Source organism: Anabrus simplex, chromosome 2 (assembly GCF_040414725.1).
Source record: "Anabrus simplex isolate iqAnaSimp1 chromosome 2, ASM4041472v1, whole genome shotgun sequence".
In the NCBI taxonomy this organism is placed as follows: Eukaryota; Metazoa; Arthropoda; class Insecta; order Orthoptera; family Tettigoniidae; genus Anabrus; species Anabrus simplex.
The window spans coordinates 128,013,003-128,035,424 of record NC_090266.1 but is presented as its reverse complement, the minus strand read 5'-3'; the positions used below and the strand labels follow the sequence as shown (position 1 = coordinate 128,035,424).

General features: G+C 43.8%; 1 protein-coding gene across 1 annotated transcript in view; it reads right to left on the bottom strand.

Annotated features, from left to right (window-relative positions):
* LOC136863925 (luciferin 4-monooxygenase) overlaps positions 1–22,422 on the bottom strand; it is a 255,863-nt gene that overhangs the window by 61,273 nt on the left and 172,168 nt on the right. The window contains exon 4 of the mRNA XM_067140354.2: positions 9,798–9,969. Coding sequence (XP_066996455.1) covers positions 9,798–9,969 — 172 coding nt within the window. The remainder of the gene's footprint in view (positions 1–9,797; positions 9,970–22,422) is intronic.

Genomic DNA, 22,422 nt, shown 5'->3' with positions numbered 1-22,422 from the left:
TCGACAGATCGATCAGAGAATGAGAGAGGAATGATGATTTTGTGAGAATCCTTTGTGGGAAGAATAAGATTGATCTGATCAACTTCCATGTCTTGGCGGGGCTGTATATGCTTCCGGCGCGCTGCAGTAGTCTTAGCAGGGCGGAGCGAACTTTGACAGACAGTCTGAATGTGTCCAAGTTTATTACATCGTTCACAAGTAGCTTTGAAAAAACGACAGTCACGACGTTCATGATGCTTGAAACAACCTCGGCAGGAAGGCAGGAGTTTCGAGGTGTTTTTAGAATTGGGCTTCCGTGTAGCATTACGAGAGGGAACCTGGCGAGAATGCTTGGTGGAGAGCGCCTTATCCGTACGGTTCACTGTAGCAGAGGACTTGCGGGCCTGAGGCGAGACTTGTGCAACTTCGTGTGGAGAAGCTATGGCTGCGGCAGTCTTGGTAGTAAGCTCATAAACCGTAGCAATACGCTGGACGTCTTCTAAAGAAGGGTTACGCTGCTTGACAGCGTCAAAACGTATTTTGTCTTCAGGAGTATGTAAAATTATCATGTCCCGAATGAGAGAATCAGTGTAGGATGAACCACAACCGTCCTTGGAGCAGAGGAACTGGCAGGGTTTAGCTAGACCACGCAATTCAGTTATCCATTCAGTATGTGTCTGATGGGGTTGCTTTCTGCTCTGAAAAAATTTATAGCGAGCAGCCACTATGTGAGGAGCTTGGGCATAGTGTTCCGTGAGACGGGCCAAGAGCTGCGTGAAGGGTACCTCAGATAAGTGTTCTTCTGGACTTAATTTACGTAGTAATTCACACGTAGCATTGCCAACCGAACTAAGAAATAGTGCGCGGCGGCGTTGATCATCTGTGACAGAATGGCAGATGAAATGCTGTTGCAAGCGGGCTAAATAAACTGACCATTCTTCCTTAGCCGGATCAAAAGCAGAGAACGGAGGAATAGCTGATGGCTGTGTAGAGACAGAAATAGCTTGAATAGCCTGAATGAATGCTGCCTGTTGTTGTTGCATAAATTGTTGTTGTTGCTGCTGTAAGGCTTGGAAGACCGTAGCGAGTTGTTCCGCAGTAGCCATTGCGTGATGCGTGCAAGAAAGAGGAAGGTAAGCTGTGTGTCAGAACTGGTTGGAGTGTCGTTGTTGCTTAGCACGTCGCCGTAGAGTTGACAACTGGGCCCGTTGAATTGTAGTGTTGGTTGCGTGTGTACCTCGTCGCCATAGAGTTGGCGACTGGGGCCGATGAATTGTAGTGTCGCTTTTTTACCTCGTCGCCATAGAGTTGGCGACTGGGGCCGATGAAGTGTAGTGTCGCTTTTTACCTCGTCGCCATAGAGTTGTGTTGTAACCAAGGTTGAAGTTTACAAAACACAACTTTTATTGCTTCACTTTATAATATTTACACAAATAACTGAAATTTATTTTGAAGCAAAAAAGAATATTGAATCTTGAGAAAAGTCTGTCTTTATACAATATGTACAGGTTTGCAGTCTTTATATACACTTCTATCTTGAAAAGATAGTCTTTGTGAATTGACACTTTGATAGTCGAGAACTATCTGGCACACTAACATAAATGTCTATGAGAGTCCTTGTTTGTTGAAGTGCCTGAATTCCTAAAAAGCAAGTTCAATTGATTGAAGAAATTCCACCTAGCGAAACTAAGGGAGCTTGCATAAGTTAGGGAATGAAAATGGCTTGTAAAAGAATTACGGAACATAGGCAGCGGAAACAGGTGAGGGAGCGGTGACCAGAGGTGAAACCTCGTACTGCCAGAAATTCAGTCCACCTGGTCGAAGCACATTTTCAAGAGGAGTAGCCTCCGTGCTCGACGTAGGGTGTATTCTGGAGCTGGACACCGGGGCAAGTGGGCAAGTGAGCAGGCAGGGAGCTCCTATTTATAGTACACTCGATGGTCAGGCACGCGCACTGAGGGCTGCGCGTCGAAGCTAGCAGAATGATACACAGGCGCGCGTGCTGCTGGCTGACGGAGCGAGAAGGGAGCGCCGGACATACAACACCTATCTATGTCGGTGCGACGTAAAGCCAATTGTAATATATATATATATATATATATATATATATATATATATATATATATATATATATATATATATATACAGGGTGTTAGGTGTATACGTGCAGATATTAAGCTAGTCGGCTAAGAAAAATACATCTCATAATATATGCTATGTACTTTTTACCTTGTCCTATTAGTTTGCCCATAACTGAGCTAAATATTTCAGGACCTAATGTGTTTTGAACGGCCGTAGCAGGATACGCCGGTGATGTCATTCTGTCCACGCGTAGCGGAAGTACAGTAGCCGAGTATAGGGCTTGCTGAACCTGTTTCTTATCGCAGGCCAACACATGCTGTTGTGCACTTCCCCTAAAGGCTTGGCAAGTAGAAGAGGATGACTCACGTGCCAGGTCACTTGCTGTACTCGAAAACCGGTGTAGGGTACTCTGTGTGAAAAGTACACAGAATCCTTACAGTGACGTCGAAGATCCGTACAAGCACATACGTGCGAATCAAGTGTTGTGTATTTGTGTGCGATTTTTAAGACGTCAATGGCATTACTCAGTGATCCAAGCTGACAAAATGAAAGGCAATGGTTAATAAGTAAATGAAATATGGGCGCAACATTTCTGTGCTGTTATTGCGACAGTCTACGATGAATTTCTGACGATAGACAACGCGGGTTGTCTATGCTTATTCATAAACTTTTTAGGTCATAGAAAGGACGGTGGACACTGAAAGAAAAGGCTATAAGTATTCAGTGAAATTGTTATTAATGAGACAAATTTCAAAAACCGTAGTTTCATCCATCGTGAACATTGCTCGAAGGAAAAAGACCTACTGTGGAATTGCCGCCGGGCATTTCTAATAGAAGGCTTATTCTTCTTTTTCCTAATCTGTTTACCCTCCAGGGTTGGTTTTTCATGGGACTCAGCAAGGGATCCCACCTCCACCGCCTCAAGGGTAGTGTCCTGGAGCGTGAGACATTGGATCGGGGATACAACTGGGGAGAATGACCAGTACCTCACCCAGGCGGCCTCACCTGCTATGCTGAACAGGGGCCTTGCGGGGGTATGGGAAGATTGGAAAGGATAGACAAGGAAGAGGGAAGGAAGCGGCCGTGGCCTTAAGTTAGGTACCATCCCGGCATTTGCCTGGAGAAGGGGGGAACTACGGGAAACAACTTTCAGGATGACTGAGGTGGGAATCGGACCACCTCTACTCATTTGACCTCCCGAGGCTAAGTGGACCCCGTTCCAGTCCTCGTACCACTTTTCAAATTTCTTGTCAGAGCTGGAAATCGAACCCGAGCTTCGGGGGTGGCAGCTAAGCACACTAACCACTGCACCACAGAGGCGGACGGAAGGCTTATTACTGAACAGTAAGTACCGATAGGTAAAATGATGACTGTAATGGACCCGTTTAATTAGAACGTCCGTAAAAATAATATTATTACTACTACTACTACTACTACTACTACTACTACTATTACTAATAATAATAATAATAATAATATCTTTACGTTCCACTAACTAATTTTCACGGTTTTCGGAGACGCTGAAATGCCAGAATTTTTTTATCGCGGTATTTTTTAATGCAGCCGCCTCTGTGGTGTAGTGGTTAGCGTGATTAGCTGCCACCCCCGGAGGTCCGGGTTCGATTCCCGGCTCTGCCACGAAATTTGAAAAGTGGTACGAGGGCTGGAACGGAGTCCACTCAGCCTCGGGAGGTCAACTGAGTAGAGGTGGGTTCAATTCCCACCTCAGCCATCCTCGAAGTGGTTTTCCGTGGTTTCCCACTTCACCTCCAGGAGAATGCCGGGATGGTACCTAACTTAAGGCCACGGCCGCTTCCTTCCCTCATCCTTGCCTATCCCTTCCAATCTTCCCTTCCCCCTACAAGGCCCCTGTTCAGCATAGCAGGTAAGGCCGCCTGGGCGAGGTACTGGTCATACTCCCCGGTTGTATCCCCCGACCAAGAGTCTGAAGCTCCAGGACACTGCCCTTGAGGCGGTAGAGGTGGGATCCCTCGCTGAGTCCGAGGGAAAAGCCGAACCTGGAGGGTAAACAGATGATGATGATGATGATGATGATTTTTTAATGCAAATAAATCTACAGACACGAGACTGACGTATTTGAGCACCTTCAAATACCACCGGACTGAGCCAAGACCAAGCCTCCCAAGTTGGGTTCAGAAGGCCAGCACTTTACGCAGTGCTGCACCAATCACCTTGCCGGGCTGAGTGGCTCAGACGGTTGAGGCACTGGCCTTCTGAGTCCAGTCTTGACAAGGTGCTCAAATACGTCAGCCTTGTGTCAGTAGATTTACTGGTACGTGAAGAACTCGTATGGTACTAAATTCCTGCAAATCCGCGTCTCCGAAAACCGTGAAAAGTAGTTAGTGGGACGTAAAGCCAATGGCATTATTATCATCATCTTACCTGCACAGTTCATAGGGGTATCTTACCTGGAGTTCCTCATAGGTACGTTATTAGAGCTTTCAGAGGACGCTCCGTTTCGACTACGCCGAAACATGTCGTTTTTACACGATGGTCCACCACCTGATATAAGCCGCTTACTGCGTGATCATTTGGATCAGTCCTTTGGTCTATGGCGAATAGGACGACATGGACCCATCAATTGGCCCGCCAGATCTCCAATGGATATTACGGAAGACTGGATTCGGAGAAGTGATTTTCTTTTGTTAGTTGCTTTACGTCGCACCAACACAGAGAGGTATTATGGCGACAATCGGACAAGAAAGGCCTAGGAATGGTAAGAAAGTGGTCGTGGCCTTAATTAAGGTTCAACCCCCGCAATGCCTGGTGTGAACTTGGGAAACCACGGAAAACCATCTTCAGGGCTGCCGACATTGGGGTTCGAAGCCCCAATCTCCCAGATGCGAGCTCACAGCTGTGCGCTCCTAACCGCATGGCCAACTCGCCGGTTACGGAGAAGTGAAGCCTGCAGAGTAGTCCAGGGAGGTCACTTGAACAACTGCTACGTGTTTCACATTGGTATGTCAGATGTTACACCATTTCTGCAGCGTATTGAGTTGGGAGTTCAGTTCTCAATCGATGTAGTATTTTGAGTCTCGATAGTTCGATATTCTCATAAATCCGAGCAGAAAAATTGAAGTACCAGTAACAAAAATTATAAATCTAGAGTTTCAGTTCGCGATTGCCTTGTACGTGGCGCAAGCTGAACACAACACACGGAAGACGTGCTTGTTAAAACGCTAGATATTGACCTTGAACACAGCATGGCAGTTCCTCATTCTACACTGTACTGGTTTGGGGTGTCTGTTGATGTGCATGTTTGATGTTTATACACAAAACCTGTTTGTCACACTTTGTCCTCTCGTGCTAACCACAGTACGAAGATACACCTGACTCATCGCAAAGAGACCTGGTTCTGGTCTTATGCATACTATCCTGTAGTAAACTACTGCGAGCGATGTAGGCACGGGTGAAGTACATTTCATCTTGTTTCCTCCTACACCACGCATATTTTACTATTTTCTTCCCTGCCTTTCAGCTCCTAATGACTTGTTAATAATAATACCGGTAATGTTATTTGCTTTACGTCCCACTAACTACTCTTACTGTTTCTGGAGGCGCTGAAGTGCTGTAATTTAGTCCCGCAGGAGTTCTTTTTACGCGCCAGTAAATCTACCGACACGAGGCTGACTTATTTGAGCATCTTCGAATACCACCGGACTGAGCCAAGATCGAGCCTGCCAAGTTGGGGTCAGAAGGCCAGCGCCTCAACCGTCTGAGCCACTCTGCCCGGCAGCAAAAAATGTTATTATTATTATTATTATTATTATTATTATTATTATTATTATTATTATTATTACCGGGCGAGTTGGCCGTGCGGTTAGAGACGCATGGCTGAGAGCTTGCATCCCGGAGATAATGGGTTCGAATCCCACTGTCGGCAGCCCAGAAGATGGTTTTCCGTGGTTTCCCATTTGCCTGGTGTGAACATGAAAAACCACGGAAAATCATCTTTAAAGCTGCCGACAGAGGGATTCGAAGCCAGTACATCCCGAATATTGGATACTGTTCGAACTTTGGCGACTGCTATTATCAAGCTCGGTGATGATTTAAGAGTGGATTTCTGCCGCTGGTTAATTGATCAAGCACTCAATCCAGAATTTCTGTCAAGTGTATTAGTGACACATGAGGCAATTTTTATAGAAGGAGTGTTTAACATTTAGTATACCAAGGCAACCTCTAGCACCGGCTCTCAATTAATATCTGGATGGATGCAGTGGGAAGTCTGCCTCTTTGACCAATCGTCTTTTTATTAGCGTTATTTTGCTTTACGTCCCACATACTATTTATACCGTTTTCTGAGACGCTGAGGTGACGAAATTTCATATCGCAGTTCATTTACGTGCCAGTATTTCTACGACACGAGACTGACGTATGTGTGCCCCATCAAATATCATCAGACTGAGCCAAGATTGAACCTGCCAAGTTGGAGGTCGGAAGATAAGGACCTCAACGGTCTCAGACACTCAGACCGGTACCAATCACCTTACTTGCATAAATTTGATCGGTGTAGCTTTCCTTATGGTGACGATGGGACGGGAAAGGGCTAGTATCGGAAAGGAAGCGATCGTGGCATTCATGACGTTACAGCCCCAGCATTTGCCTGGTGTGAACATGGAAAACCACGGTAAACCACCTTTAGGGCTGCCGACAGAGGGGTTGGAACCCACTATATCCCACTCATGAGCTGTGGAATATCCCCATTCAATAGGACATGGCAGTTTCCAGCACCGGTTCTAATTAATATCAGGATGGGTGTAGTTGGAGGTCGGTTACATCTTTTTATTAATGTTATCTTGCTCCTGTACAGTAGATACAGTACGTTACTGGAGCTTTCAGAGGACGTGTCGCTTCGACTACGCCGAACCACGTGGATTTTACACGATGGTGCAGACATTTCCTCAACGGTAGACAGGACGATGTGGAATTATCAATTGGCCAGCCCTTATTCCAGTGGATTGTTATGCCTGGGGGGACATGAGAAACAAAGTATACCGAACTGAGGTAACCACTTCGGATGACCTCCGTGAACGTATGTTTAAGCACCAGAGGATATTCTGAACCACAGTGGTGTCTTGGCTCGAATGACAAGTTGCTTTACGTCGCACCGACACAGATAGGTATTATAGCGATGACGGGGCAGGTAAGGGTTAGGAGTGGGAAGGAAGCAACCATGGCCTTAATTAAGGTACAGCCCCAGCATTTGCCTCGTGTGAAAATAGGAAACCACGGACTTCAGGGCTACCGACAGTGGGGCACGAACCCACTATCTCCCGAATACTGGATACTGGTAGCACTTAAGCGACTGCAGCTATCGAGCTCGGTGTACCAGTAAATATACCGACACGAGGCTGACGTATTTGAGCACCTTCAAATACCACTGCACGGGGCCAGGTTCGAACATGCGAAGTTGGAGTCAAAAGGCTGGCACCTCAACCGTTTTAGCCACTCAACCAGGCAGGAAGCACGAAATGTAGGTACGTTTAATTTACTTAGTTGTATAATATGTCCATTTTTCGTTTGAAACAAAACGTTCGATGTGCTTCGATAATTCAATTCTGATTCTACTCATATGGATATCCTATGCCATGCATTTGTTCGTTGGTGCAAGGAACTGTCTTCCTTCTTCTACTTTTACGCAATGCACAACGGGGATCGTACCGCATTTCACGTCCCGGCGTGCGTATCCCAACCAATAATTATATCACACGCTCGTACAGGTCGCGCACCGACACAGGTTTTCAGGTCATTTCCATACTCACTAGACCACAGGGCTGACGACCACAGATATCCCTATCCCCTAAAGGACGTAACAGCAAATGAACCAGTATTAACGCTGAGAATTCAATACATCTCCAGGGTCCGAAACCGATAACTAGTGTTGTCTGAAACCCCTAAGACGGAAACTAAATACTAACAACAACAAACCAGTCTGGCGATAATGTATCGTAACATGTTGTAGACTGGTAGCCTTCAGCTGTTACAGTAGGTCAGTTGCTCGTAAACATAAAACCAGTTTGGCAAGTATATTACGTAACATCTCGTGGCATTAAATAGGGAGCGCTCACCTGTCACAGTAGTGCATTTGCTCTTAAACATAAACAGAACAGAAACCAGTTTGGCAGGGATGGCGCGTGACTTGCCTGTTATCAAAGGAAAGCTATTCATTCGCAAGAACAAGGCATACTACCTATTCTAAAAACATCGTACCCCTTTGCTCTCGAAAATAACTTCCGAGGATTACTAAAAGTTTGATATATAGTGTTTCGTCACATCGTTCTCTATTGCTACAATAAATATCTGCACGTATACACCTAACACCCTGTATATTCAGTTGTAATCGTATTTCAACAGGAGCTAATACCAACGTTCGTAAGTTATTTCTTTGATGTTATTTATTAAGTAAATGCCCCGTAGTATGTTTGTGAGACCTGGTGAAAATTTTATTATACAGCATTGAATCAAAATCTTAAAAAAAACTATTATTAGGCCTACGAATAGGCCTAATCCACGGGGCTGATTAATTACATTTACTTATAAAAAAGCGTAACACAAACGAAATAATTTAGTCCGGTCAATGTAAAGTTGGTATTCTCTCGCGTTGAAATTACAATTACAATTAAATATATCTGTTTTTACAATTGACTTTCTGTCGCACCGACACAGATAGAACTTATGGGAAGGAAGCAACCGTGGCCATAATTAAGGTACAGCCTCAGCGTTTGCCTGGTATGAAAATGGTATACCACGGAAAACCATCTTCAGTGGTGTCGACAATGGGATTCGAAACCACTCCCGAGTGCAAGCTCACAACTGCGTGCCCGCAACCCCACGGCCAAATCGCCCTGTACAATTACATAGATAGTGCTATACAAATTGGTTAGCGGCGACGAACAGCATTTTGTGCGTATTTCCGTCAATAATTATGTTAATAATTAAAGAAAATAAACGAAGGAATTAGCAGATAAGATAACAAGGTTTCTACAAACAGCTTTTAAAAATAATTCCTAGTTCCAGCTGGCTAAAGTGGAATGAAAATGTAATGTGTACTCCACAAAGTGGAGGCGGGGGGGAGCGACTGTCCCTCCTCGCCCCACCCCCTAATCGCCGCTACTGTTTGTAGACACGCCAAAGGTGTAGAAAAGGAATTCTAATAACTTATTTATTTATACACGTGTAGACATTCCACTCGATGGAAGAGTTGCATGTATAAAACAAAAACTAATACTGTTCGGTGAAGTACGTATGTAGAAGGCATACGTCTGTTTGGAGCTTCTGTTGCATTCCAACCAGATTGTCCAGATTAAAATAATGTCTGTGTATTCACCGCTGCTGATCACACTAGCTACTGCCGATATGCAGACAGCAAATATAGTGCGGCTGTAGCATACACCAGCCTAGAACTATGGGGTCGAAAACGATGTTTACTAATGCAAGGGGTGCATTCGACCGGCAGCGCTGAGTAACATGCTGCGAGTGTGACTCTGTTTCTTATCTCTTCATATTCTGACGTAACCTACCAGCTGGCAGTAGTTCCCCTGTTAAAATCAGTTGGTAGACACCCCACACATCACTTATGCATGCGGGACATTTATAAGTAGAAAGTACGGCGTCCGTGAGCCACCTGGTATATATATTTGGTCATGGTTGTTGTAGCACAAAGGTTTAACCAGTCACGAGCCACCATCGGTTATAATGTATGGAATAATACGTACCTTGTAATCTTGTATGACTTGTAGGAACAAATCTGGTGCGAAGGCTGACATCACTATCATTGTGATGCCCCGGTGAAGTGTCTGAAGGAGACCACTTATACCGAATGAATGGAAGAAGGGAAGATAACCAATGACAGTTTCCAAATTCCGATTGATCATGATGTCTGGATGCCTGTTAACAGATGAAAAATCACTTCCAGTATGTTATCCATGAGATGAACAAATTCAACACTCATCGTACAGTGTTGCATTGCTCTCTACCTTAAGGAATACAGAGCATATGTTATTTGAAACTGTTACCGGGCGAGTTGGCCGTGCGCGTAGAGGCGCGCGGCTGTGAGCTTGCATCCGGGAGATAGTAGGTTCGAATCCCACTATCGGCAGCCCTGAAAATGGTTTTCCGTGGTTTCCCATTTTCACACCAGGCAAATGCTGGGGCTGTGCCTTAATTAAGGCCACGGCCGCTTCCTTCCAACTCCTAGGCCTTTCCTATCCCATCGTCGCCATAAGACCTATCTGTGTCGGTGCGACGTAAAGCCCCTAGCAAAAAAAAATTTGAAACTGTTGGTTTTACGTCACTCCGATACAAACAGATCTTAAGGTAAAGGGAGCAACCGTGGCCTTGGTTAAGGTACAATCTCAGCATTTGCCTGGTGTGAAAATGGAAAACCACTAAAATTAATCGTCAGAGCTGCCGACAATGCGGTTGGATCCCATAATCTCCCGAATGCAAGTTCAAAGCTACATGGCGAGAAGCACGCACCCTACGCACTCTGTCCAAGCCGCATCATTTTTACAAAAGAGTTTGGCGTATTGATTGTCTCCACATACTTCAGAAATTTCTTGTGTAGGCTGGAAGCTGCCACCGAATACAACGTCATAAACTGTTGTTTTCCTTTTTTTTTTTTTTAAGGTGGTTAAGGTCGCACTAGCACATCGAAGATTTCCGGTGACGCAAGAATGGGAAAGTAGCTTCCGTGGTCTTAATTAAAGTGCAGCCCCAGCATTTGCCTGGTGTGTAAGTGGGAAACAACGGAGAATCATATTCAGGGCTGCCGACGGTAGGATTCGAACCGACCATCGCCCGAATACACGCTCACAGTTGCGCGACCCTAACCGCACGAGCAACTCGCTCGGTAAATTGCAAAAAGTCGTCTGCTTTGTTGTTAAGGTCATACTGGCTGATACGAACTTCTACCAGTAAAGTGGAGAAAATGATCCATCAAATATCGTCATAAGAACCTCGATGAGCACTTCTTCTTCTTCTTCTTCTTCTTCTTCTACTTCTTCCTGGCCTTTCACATAATTTATTGTAATTGGCATGTGATGGGTATTTGGCCCAGTTTTACGGTCGGATACCCTTCCTTACACCAAAGCTACAGTAAATTGAGGGATGTATTCAACACTGCGTGTTTCTGTGGTGGTTGGTGGTGTGTTGTGCTGTGTTGTTGGTAGATGAAGAGAAGTGTATTAAGACAAACACCAGCACCCAATTGCCGAGCCAAATGAATGAATCATACGCAGTGTTCCCGGCCGGGAATAGCCCTGACTAGGACATGGTTTGACTTGTCACACCGAAATACAGCCTAACATTTCTCCAAGCTTTTCGAAACCTGAGCAATCTATAAGTAACAAAATATTGCAGATATTAAATCAAGGTGCAGGAAAGCTAATGGAGTTCGCAGTTGCAATCAACAGTATTCTGTAAGAAGTCAGTTCGCGTACGAAACTATCATCTATCATTACACAGGTCTGTTTTCAGACCAACTTTGCTGTACGGGAGTAAACACTGGGTGGACTTAGGATAGGTAGGTAAGGGTTATTCTGCCCGAAGGCAGGTCCGAACCTCCGCAGAGGCATTCCTGAGCCGGAGTTTACGGGCGGTACGGTGGCCAGTTCCTTTCCGCTCCTCCATTCCCTTACCCCCCACCAACAGCGCGTGGCAACCCATCCAACTCTTGACCACGCCCAATGTTGCTTAACTTCGGAGATCTCACGGGATCCGGTGTTTCAACACGGCTACGGCCGTTGGCGGACTTAGGATATCTTATTAATAAGTTAGAAGAGACTGGCATGAAAGCAGCGAGAATGATCGCTGGTACAGACAGTTGGGAATAATGGTAGGAGGGCACTCGGGACAGAAAACATGCTACGTTAGCAATGAAATTGATAGATGAAGGTGAACACATAAACCGGCGTCGGTGGCGGGTCATGTGAGGGGAATGGAGGAGGGCGGGTTACCTGGGAGAGCAATGGACTCGGTCATGGAGGGTAAGAGAAGTAGAGGGACACCAAGGAGACGATGGTTAGAGCCAGTTTCTAATGATTTAAAGATAAGAGCTACGGAAGTAAATGGGGCCACAGACCTAGTTACAAATAGAGAATTGTGGCGGCTTTTAGATAATTCACAGAGGCTAGCTGACTGAACGCTGATAGGCAAAATAAACTATAATGAAGATGTACAGTATGTATGTTAATGGACTTTTGTTTTAATTTAAGCTCCATACAAATGTGATTTTAATTTCATCTTTAATTTAATATTAACAAGATACATTACTCATTTACCAGAATTAAACGTAAATTCTATGTTCTTCTTCGAAACGGTATACAATTTTAAAATACAAATGTATAAACGCTACAGAATTCTAAACGTGCAAACCAAAATGCTATATTTCTGATTTCAAAGCGCTACAAAACCCCATCCCTATAGGCCTATTTTGTTTTTAGTCAAAATAGGATGCGTGTATTAGAAGAAAGTTAAAATTTCTAAACTGACCGAATGTCGCTCATTTTACTGGCTTCGACGCGACGGAAAAGAAACGAGGATCCAGGAACCATGATTTAAGTCTTTAAGACGAACTGTTTTAAATTTGAAGCTCGAGGCATTTTAGTACAGCAGCACAATAATTTCGTGCGCCATTCTTCGAACTTGTCACCTGCCTCCGCGACACGCTTTTGCTACGGAGTACGTCGCCGGCAAGGCCAGGAATGTGGTGTACTCGGAACATCTACTATAATACAGGGTTTTCTCGTATTAAACATGACCATTCGTGCGCCGCTGCCTTCCCCCATACACGCGGCCCACCTGGCTCTCTGGCTCGCTTCCTGTCCTTCACTTCCCACGCTGTAGTCAGTATTCCACGTTCGTCTGCTAAGACACGCACAAGAAGCAACAAAGCAAAAGCACACACGAAGACGTACAGGTGTCGACAGAAAGAAAATTACACGAAACTGGCATAAAACTTCAACAATCGCCACGAAAATCATTACCGAAATTAGAACAGCGAGATGGGGTTTCAGCAACTTCTGCAGGTAAGACAACACATTTATTGAGGCTCAAACCTTATACATGCACACGTGTTCATAATTTGGCTAGCCGCTTTACGTCGCACCGACACAGATAGGTCTTATGGCGACGATAGGACATGGAAGGGCTAGGAGTGGGAAGGAAGCGGCCGTGGCCTTAACTAAGGTACAGCCCCAGCATTTGCCTGGTGTGAAAATGGGAAACCACGGAAAACCATTTTCAGGGCTGCCGACAGTGGGGTTCGAACCTACTATCTCCCGAATACTGGATACTGGCCGCACTTAAGCGACTGCAGCTATCGAGCTCGGTGTTCATAATTTAAAACCAACAGATTCCACAGCACGTGTTCGTTATTGCGAAATGTGTTTACCAGGCACAATGTTTGTTTAGCTGTGGAAGGACGACATTTCCAGCATTTGCTATGAGGTACGAGTTTAGCGACGCACAACCGACCCTCAGTCGGCAACAAAGACAACGGCATACGTTTGACCTCCTGGCCCCTCGCTTGTCCAGTAGAGGATTTATGATGGTAGTGGGCTATAAAACGGAAGTTATCATTCCTCAACAGAAATCCTCACAGCTCTTGTTAAAGGCAGTTACGTTACAGGAAACCAAATCAGCCGATATCAGTAAAAGCTACGCTGTAGAGGAGATTGCAGCCTCATGCGGACTAGAAGTGTTGCGACTCCCTCCATGGGCTCACCTGAAGTCGTATGTTAGGAAATATTTTACCCCAAATTTAAGTGCTAGTGTTTGTCAACTTCTACGTGAAGGAGCTGGAACAATCTGTGCGGAGAGCTGGTCTGTTTGTGTTCGACACACCATTAAGATAGAAGAGAAGTACATGAAACATGACGCGGATAGCAACTAAGATAGATTTGTGATTCACCTAGCAGAGAATGGCGGGGACGACGAATAGAGGCAAGGTAAACACTGCATTTTATTTTTTCAAATAGCTAATTTTGTTGGCTATTTAATGTCCGAACTACACATTCCGACGTTTACTATTATATATATAATTCGCTGGGGCCATCAAGGACCACGTTAAGTCTTGTTGCATTTGACACTGAACTTGGCCTTCTTTAGAGCCCAAATTTCCCTCATTCTTTGTGAGTGGGCCTGCTTACGCTCCTCTGTCCAAGGGGCACCGTGTCTTCTCTTCGGTTGCTCGTCTCGGTTTAGCCCGTTTGACAATATTTTCTTGCGGAAGAGATCTCTGTTAAGGGCGTCTTCAGCTGTGATATGTAGAATTTGCAGGTCTTCTTTGGTATTTCTAAACCAGGGAATTGTGGTTTTGCGGTTTGAATCAAAAAAGTGAAAGATTTCTTTAGTTAACTTTCTTCCGTCCATTCTTTTCAGATGACCGTAAAATCGTGCCCGTCTTTTTCTGATTGTGTCGGTAATTTTCTCTATTTTGCTGTAGACTTCCTTGTTGGATCTCTTTTGATGGATTCCATTTCTGTACTTTGATCCCAAGATTCCTCTCACAATTTTGCGTTCTCTTTTCTCCAGTCCTTCAAGGAGTCCTTTGTTGGCATTTAGAGACAGGGTTTCGGCTGCATATAGAACTACTGGCTTCAGAACTGTTTCATAGTGACGTATCTTGGTGTTTTGGGAAAGGCATTTTTTGTTGTAGATTGTGCGGGACGTTTGGTAGGCTATTTCCAGTTTGCGTATTCGCTCCTGAAGTGCTTCTTTGTCCAGTCGATTTTTCATGATGATCTCACCCAGGTATTTGAATTTGTCTACTCGGGTGATGTCCCCGTATTTTGTATGGAGTTTTGGTGGAGCCTCTTTGATGTTAGTCATTACTTCTGTTTTCTCAAACGATATCTGCAAACCAGTTTGTTCGGCAATTTCCTTTAAAATTACAACTTGAGCTCAAGTGGTTTCTATGTCGTTTGAGAGAACAGCAATATCATCGGCAAATGCTAAGCAGTCTGTTGCGATCCCCTTGGATTTGGTTCCTATTCTCAATGGACTGTAGTTGGTTTCCTGTAATCTCACCCGCCAGGTTCTGATGATCTTTTCAAGAACACAGTTGAAGAGTATCGGGGATAGCCCATCACCTTGTCGGACTCCTGTTTTGATGTCAAAGGAATGCGAGAGACATCCGTGGAACTTCACTTTGGATTTTGTATCGGTCAGGGTGGCTCTAATTAATGCCAGCAGTTTCAAATCAACTCCAAATTCATTTAAGATGTTTAGCAGGACTTCCCGGTCAATGGAGTCGTACGCTTTCTTAAAGTCCACAAAGACAGACACATACTGCCTGGACCTTAGTGTACAATATCTGATGATCGTTTTGAGATTTTGGATCTGTTCAGCTGTTGAGCGACCTTTTCTGAACCCTCCTTGGTATTCACCTATTTGATGTTCGACTTGTGCTTCCAAACGCTCCAGGATGGCAAGTGATAGAATTTTGTAAGTCACGGGTAGCAAAGATATTCCTCTGTAGTTGTTGATGTTTTTCATGCTGCCTTTTTTGTGTAATGGATGGATCAAAGCTATTTTCCAATCTTCGGGTAGGGTCTCCTTGTTCCAAATTTCTTCTATTTGCTTTTGCAAGATATCAAGTGATTCCTCTGGGGCATATTTCCATAGTTCTGCTACTACTGAGTCTTCCCCCGGCGCTTTGTTATTTTTGAGACGGGCAATGTGGCGCTTGATTTCATCTCTGTCGGGTGGTCTGGAATTTGGGTACCTGAGTAAGGGTTCCTTGGTCTCAATGGCGCTTTGCGGTTTAGAGCAATTAAGTAAATTCTTGAAGTAATCTGCCAGAATGCTGCAATTTTCTTCATTTGACGTCGCCAGTGTGCCGTCCTTTCGCTCAAAACATAGAGATGGTGGTTTATAGCCAGTGAGTTTGCGTTTGAAGGCTCTGTAGTACTCTCTGCTTTCATTCTTCCTAAAGTTTTGTTCTATCTTTTCAATGAGAGATTTTTCGTATTTACGTTTCTCAGTTCTGAACACCCTAGCTGCTTGGGCACGTTGGGTTTTGTAGGTTTCCCAATCATTTTCTGATTTCGTAGAGTAGTACTGTTTCCACGTATTGAGTCTTTCTTGGAGGACTGATTCGCAGGTACTATTCCACCATGCATGCTTTTTGCTTCTCTTGATTTCTGCAACGTCTTTGGCGGCCTCAACAAGGAGACTTTTGGCGTTGTTTAAGTCACAGTCATTTGGTCTAGCCTTCTCCTGGAACTCCTCGACCCTTTGCCGAAGTTTATCATTGTCGAAGCGTGTGATCTGTTTGATTGTCTTCCTTGTGTTTGCGGGAATTGGTTTGAATTTGATAAGAGACATATAATGATCTGAGGCCACATTGATGCCTTTCTTTACCTTGACATTCATAATCTCAGGGCTGTTTCTCCTGGAGGTTGCAACATGATCGATTTGGAACTCTCCGAGAGCTTGGACGGGAGAACGCCAAGTCAATTGCTTTCTGGGTAGATGGCGAAAGTGGGTCGACATGACCTGCAGGTTGTGATTTTCGCAAATGGACACCAGTCTTTTGCCGTTGGGATTGGTTCTTTTGTGAGCAGGGTAATTTCCTATAACTTTCTTGTACTTCTGTTCACGACCTAGTTGGGCATTGAAGTCACCCAAAAGAAGCTTGACATGGTGTTTGGGGATTTTGTTTAATGTTTCATCTAGTAGGTCCCAGAAATTATCAACTTAGTCTGGATCAGACTTGTTCTTATCGTTTGTAGGAGCATGTGCGTTAACTAGGGCGTAGGTTTTGTTCGCGCATTTAATTGTGAGTATAGACAATCTGTCATTCACAGGTTCGAAATTTGCAACCGATTTAAGGATCTTGGTTCTAACAGCAAACGCGGTTCCAAGCATCACAGCTCCATTGAGGATTCCTCTTTGCGCTTTGCTCTTGAAAAATCGGTAGCCTTCGGATTCAAAAATCTCTTCATCTGGGTACCTTGTTTCCTGTAGGGCCATTATGGATATCTGATTTTCGTGAAGAGCTTTGGTGAGGGTTTTCAGCTTGCCAGTTTGTGTAAGTGAATTCATGTTGAAAGTTGCTAGAAAGGTTTTAGATTTTGGCCTGAGTTTTTGACTCTTCGGGGTACACCGAGACGCTCCGATTCGTCTCTTGCATGATGTCGAGTCTCCCCCAGAATCCGAACGAGACTCGTGCGCCGTGGCGTTCACGACGAGGGATTTATCCGCAGATTTACCCCCTCGGATATGTTTCTTGAAATGTTGTGCCATCATGCTTTTTGACTTGACTTTGCTTTGGTCGGGTACTCATCCTTTTACAACTAGGGTTGTTAGCCCTTGAGGTTGCCTCAAGATGTTTTCTGGCTTCTGGTCATTTACCAGTCTTCGCCTTTCACGGTGGTATTTTATTTCCCTACTACCCTCTGACTCTGCTGGCGGCAGAGCCAGCGAGCTTCCCCAATTCCAATGGGACGCGCCCGATGGAGGTAACCGGTAAATCCCCACACGGGTTATTATTATTATTATTATTATTATTATTATTATTATTATTATTATTCCATCTCTAGTTCGTGATTTTACTTTTACTTTCTTTACTGAACGTGAGACACTGACATTGACAGCATAAAAGTAATATTCCAATAGACATACTTTGATATGTATTTACGTTTAGTATTTTGGGAGACCTGCTATTTGTACGTATAAAAAGCTCATGGCTATCATTTACGGCTATTTGGAAGTTCTTTGTCGAGTTTATTCGCCATTTCCTTCCTTCCTTCCTTCCTTCCTTCCTTCCTTCCTTCCTTCCTTCTAACATCTGCGACCACCGCACGGGTTGTGCACAAAACGAAATATTCTTTAATATTGGTTTGAGCTGTGGTTCATAATCAAATTTTTATATTTATATGTTTTCTTAAGAATAAAAGTGCTAACATGTTCAAATAATCGGCGCCAATATGACAACCTTGCTCTTGACAGCGCTCACTCGCCTTTTAAACGACACTCGCCCCCTTGTGTCCGGAATATTTTTTATTTTTTTATTTTCTTACAGTTTGCTTTACGTCGCACCGACAGAGATATGTCTTATGGGGACGGTGGGAAAGGATAAGCCTTAGGAGTGGGAAGGATGCGACCGTGGCTTTAATTAAGGCACAACTCAAGTTTTACCTGGTGTGAAAGTGGGAAACCACGGAAAACCATCTTCAGGGCTGTCGACAGTGGGGTTCGAACCCACTATCTCCCGCACTGAAGCTCACAGCTGCGCGTCCGTAACCGCACGGCCAACTCGCCCGGTGTGCCAGAGGAAACCGAATGACAACCTTCATTATCACAAGGTGCGGGCCACGTTTTGGGATCAGAAGCTGCAACCTGGGGATACGTACGCCGTCCAAACTTTATATGCAAATTTACAGTGCCTCCACGCCTGCCTCTCACCGCTGGGTTCCGTGGTTCAAATTCCAGTCACTCCATGTGAGGTTTGTGCTGGACAAAGCGGAGGCGGGACAGGTTTTTCTCCGGGTACTCGAGTTTTCCATGTCATCTTTCATTCCAGCAACACTCTCCAGTATCATTTCATCTGTCAATCATTAATCATTGCCCCAGAGGAATGCGACAGGCTTCAGCAGCCGGCACAATTCCTATCCTCGCCGCTAGATGGAGCTTCATTCATTCCATTCCTGACTCGGTCGAATGGCTTTAAACAGGCTGTGGATTTTCATTTTCATGCAGATTTACAGATTTAAGAAATGAAGACATAGTACATACCGTCAGTGCCTACGTGGGTCGCGGGTGTGGAGAAAGCCACCCAGCGAACCGGCCGGCTTGGCCCAGCCTCACGCGAGCGTTCCGGTTTTATAGGGAGAGCATTGTACTACTGCATACTGACAAATTACCTCGAGCAACGCGTGATATGTTTTGAATAAGTTAAATCATTTGCTGACTATGCTGCTGTAATTTTGCCTCCATCACATTTTGTTTTCAAATATTGGACAATCAGCTTTAAGTGTACCGGTAGATGGACTTATTTTGTATGTAACTGCTTTGGTTGATTCATTGAACATGTGTATAGTTTGTTACGTTAGACCCATTCAACGTCGCTAGTTAACCGCGCCTTCAAACATCCCCTACCTATAAGGATGGAAACTTCCCTTTTCGTCTACACGAGCGTTTTCACGGCGGGCTTCGTTGACGCTCGAACAGCTACAGGCGGTGGCAACGCTTTCGGAGATGTTGCAACTGCTGGCGGTAGGAACGCGAGCCGATCTACTCGAAGAAGTAACAGGCCGTTGAACAGCGTTCATAGCTGCAAGAACTTGCCTCTGTGTATATCGTCGCTTATTAGAAAACAACACCGCATAATTAACAGAGTACAGCCAATTATTGCAGTGGTTGAATATCACGTTCATGAACGATAACGTACAGAAATGATGTTTTCTTTTCTCTTACAATTTAGCTGAGCTGTTTCACTATAAAACGACTAATTCGCAAGACTTCTGAACCATCGTTACAGTTTCATATGTTTTTCCCTTCTCGTGTAAAATTTGTATTTTGTCATTAGATGGTATTGGTTCTTAAGCGACAATGTAGGCCTACTAGCAGATTGTGTCCATAGGTAACTCGTAACTGTAAGATTAATGCTATAAGTGTCGGATACTAAATTATTGTTCTATATGATATAAATATTACACATTTTGTTAACAAACGTAATTATATTAATGACTAGTGTGCAATAATAGAAACAAAATTATTTTCCTATTCATAATGATAATTAAAACAGAAAAATCACCATACTGTACGACAATATTGCTGAAGCTGTTGTTGCTAATGACGGTGGTATAGTAATAATAATAATAATAATAATAATAATAATAATAATAATAATACCATGCCTGGTCAGCTTACTTGGGTGTTTAGCTTTGAATTGAGTAAGGGCTAGGCAAAACCCTGCGTGAGACAATGGCATGGGGGGCCTCAACTCCGACTCGGCGTGTCCCAACGGCTGATAGGGGAGTTTCCTGTAGATATGCAGGACAGGCGTGAATAAGGCGTAGCCAAATTAGCACCCGCGGATCAACTGAGGTATAGAGAAAAGTTGTTAACGGCCTCAAAGGCAGAAGGGGACATATCCCACTGGCAGAGAGGACAGAAGGACTAACTGAAATCCACTTCGCGTCTTACTTGCAGCAAGCGGCAAAGTGGTGAGCATCTGATCACCATAACTGCGGCAGGAAATACATGTTCTGGAACTAACCACTCCAGTCCTAAATATTGGACCTCGGTCCGAACTTGTGATAATCAAGTACCATGAGGCGTGGCAGAAATCAAACTTTTACCCCACATGGTAAACAATTCGCTGCTGTCAAGAACAGTATAACCAGACTGTCGGATTGTGGGGAGTCTGGACTGACACGCAAACAGAGGAATGAATGCACCAAATACGAATCAACGTGGACAATAAAACAGACCGAAAAAAGTAGACAAATCCTGGGAAACATTAGAAGAAACAGTGTCCAAAATTCCTCCAAACCACGTCAAAATCCTACTAGGCAACGAGACAAAGAAAGAAAACACAGAAAACCAACTGGAAAATTCCCAGCACATAAGTCGAACAACCAAACTGGACAAAGATTAGTCGAACTCTGCAGGATATTCAACCTTAAAATCATGTCAACACACTTCAAAAAGGAACCATCAAGCCAAATGACATTGAGATCACCGAACACACTAATCGGCGAATCCCAAATTGACCTTGTAGCAATCTCTGATCCAAACCACAGAAAAATTACGAATTATCAAGTCAGAAGGGGTGCAAACACAGACTCAGACTATTACCTGACAAGAATCAAACTATAGTTAAAACCTAAGACACTCACAAAAAAAAAAGCCACCAATCCCAAAATTTGACACCATTGGGATCCAACCGTCTTCCACAGAAGAATTAGAAAAAAAAGGAGGCAAAAATTGGAAACAACACAAAAACAAACTGATTACAATAGCACAAACACTAATTACTCTGCAAAAAAGGAAAAGGCGTCCTTGGTGGAATGAGGAATGTGAACAAGTAATCCAATTTCGACAGAATGCATACAACAATTGGAACAGCAAGAAGGCAGAGAATAACCATACAACATTTCTGGCAGGGATAAAAGAGACAGCTCAATTAATCATACAGACCAAAAGAAAATTGGAAAAGGATCAACTGCTAGAAATCGAGAAAGACTTTGAAAGAAATAACACGCGTAATATCTATAAGAACTTCGAAACTATGCTTACAGGATAACAACAAAATCTCTGTTTCAAGAAAGAAAATGGACAATTCGCATTACACAACCAATAAAACTGCGAAGAACCTGCCAGGTATTTTAAAGAAATGCTGAACTACCCAGAACCAACACAAAGATTTTCACCGCAAGGACCTGAAAATACTAATCCAAATTCATTACCTCCAGATGAAGACGAAACCGCAAGATAGATCAAAAGACTTAAAAACAATAAATGTCGAGTGAATATGGAATCATAGCGGAAGTCCTCAAATCAGCACAAATCAGCAGGCCCAAGCACCATAAAAGAAATCACCAAAATCATGCAATACATTTGGCAAACAGAACAAATCCCAGAAGACTGGAAAAGTGCATTGTTTCTACCACTACACAAGAAGGGAGACAGAAAAGGTGTAAATATAGAGGAATCTCATTAGTATCAGGTGCATACACAATTCTATCCTATTGTCTCCTCGATAGAGCACAAGAACAACTAGAACCACAAATCGGAGAATATCAGGCAGAGGTCAGACCAGGTCGATCGTGTCCAGAGCAAATCTTGAACCTAAAGCTAATCCTAAGACATCAGAGTATTTGTAGCAAAATTTAGTCTGCACATTTATTGATTTCAAAAACACCTATGATTCAGTTGATCACGCATCACTCTTCCAAATATTGAATGAACAAGATTTAGACGTGAAAATACTTGCAATCATAAAACGGTCACTGATTGACCCGAAGTCCAAGGTTAAATTCATGGGGTAAATCTCAGATCCCTTTGAAATCAAAATGGTGCAAACAGAAACTAGTCCACAATATTCATCAACCAATCACTTTAGGCGGAGTAAAAGTAGCAATAGATTGCTTAGCATTTACAGGCGACCTAGCAATCTTAACTCGAGACATTTCAACAGCCCAAAATCAGATTAAACTCCTGAAAGAAACTGCGGAGAAAAGTCGGCCTAAAGACAGAATAGTATCATAATTTATATATCTAGGTGAAACAATTCAGGAAAATTGACTGAAACAAAAGCCAAAGAAATTATATGCCAAAAGATGGAAACTGCATATCGACTAACCCAAAATATCTACAACAAAAAATGTA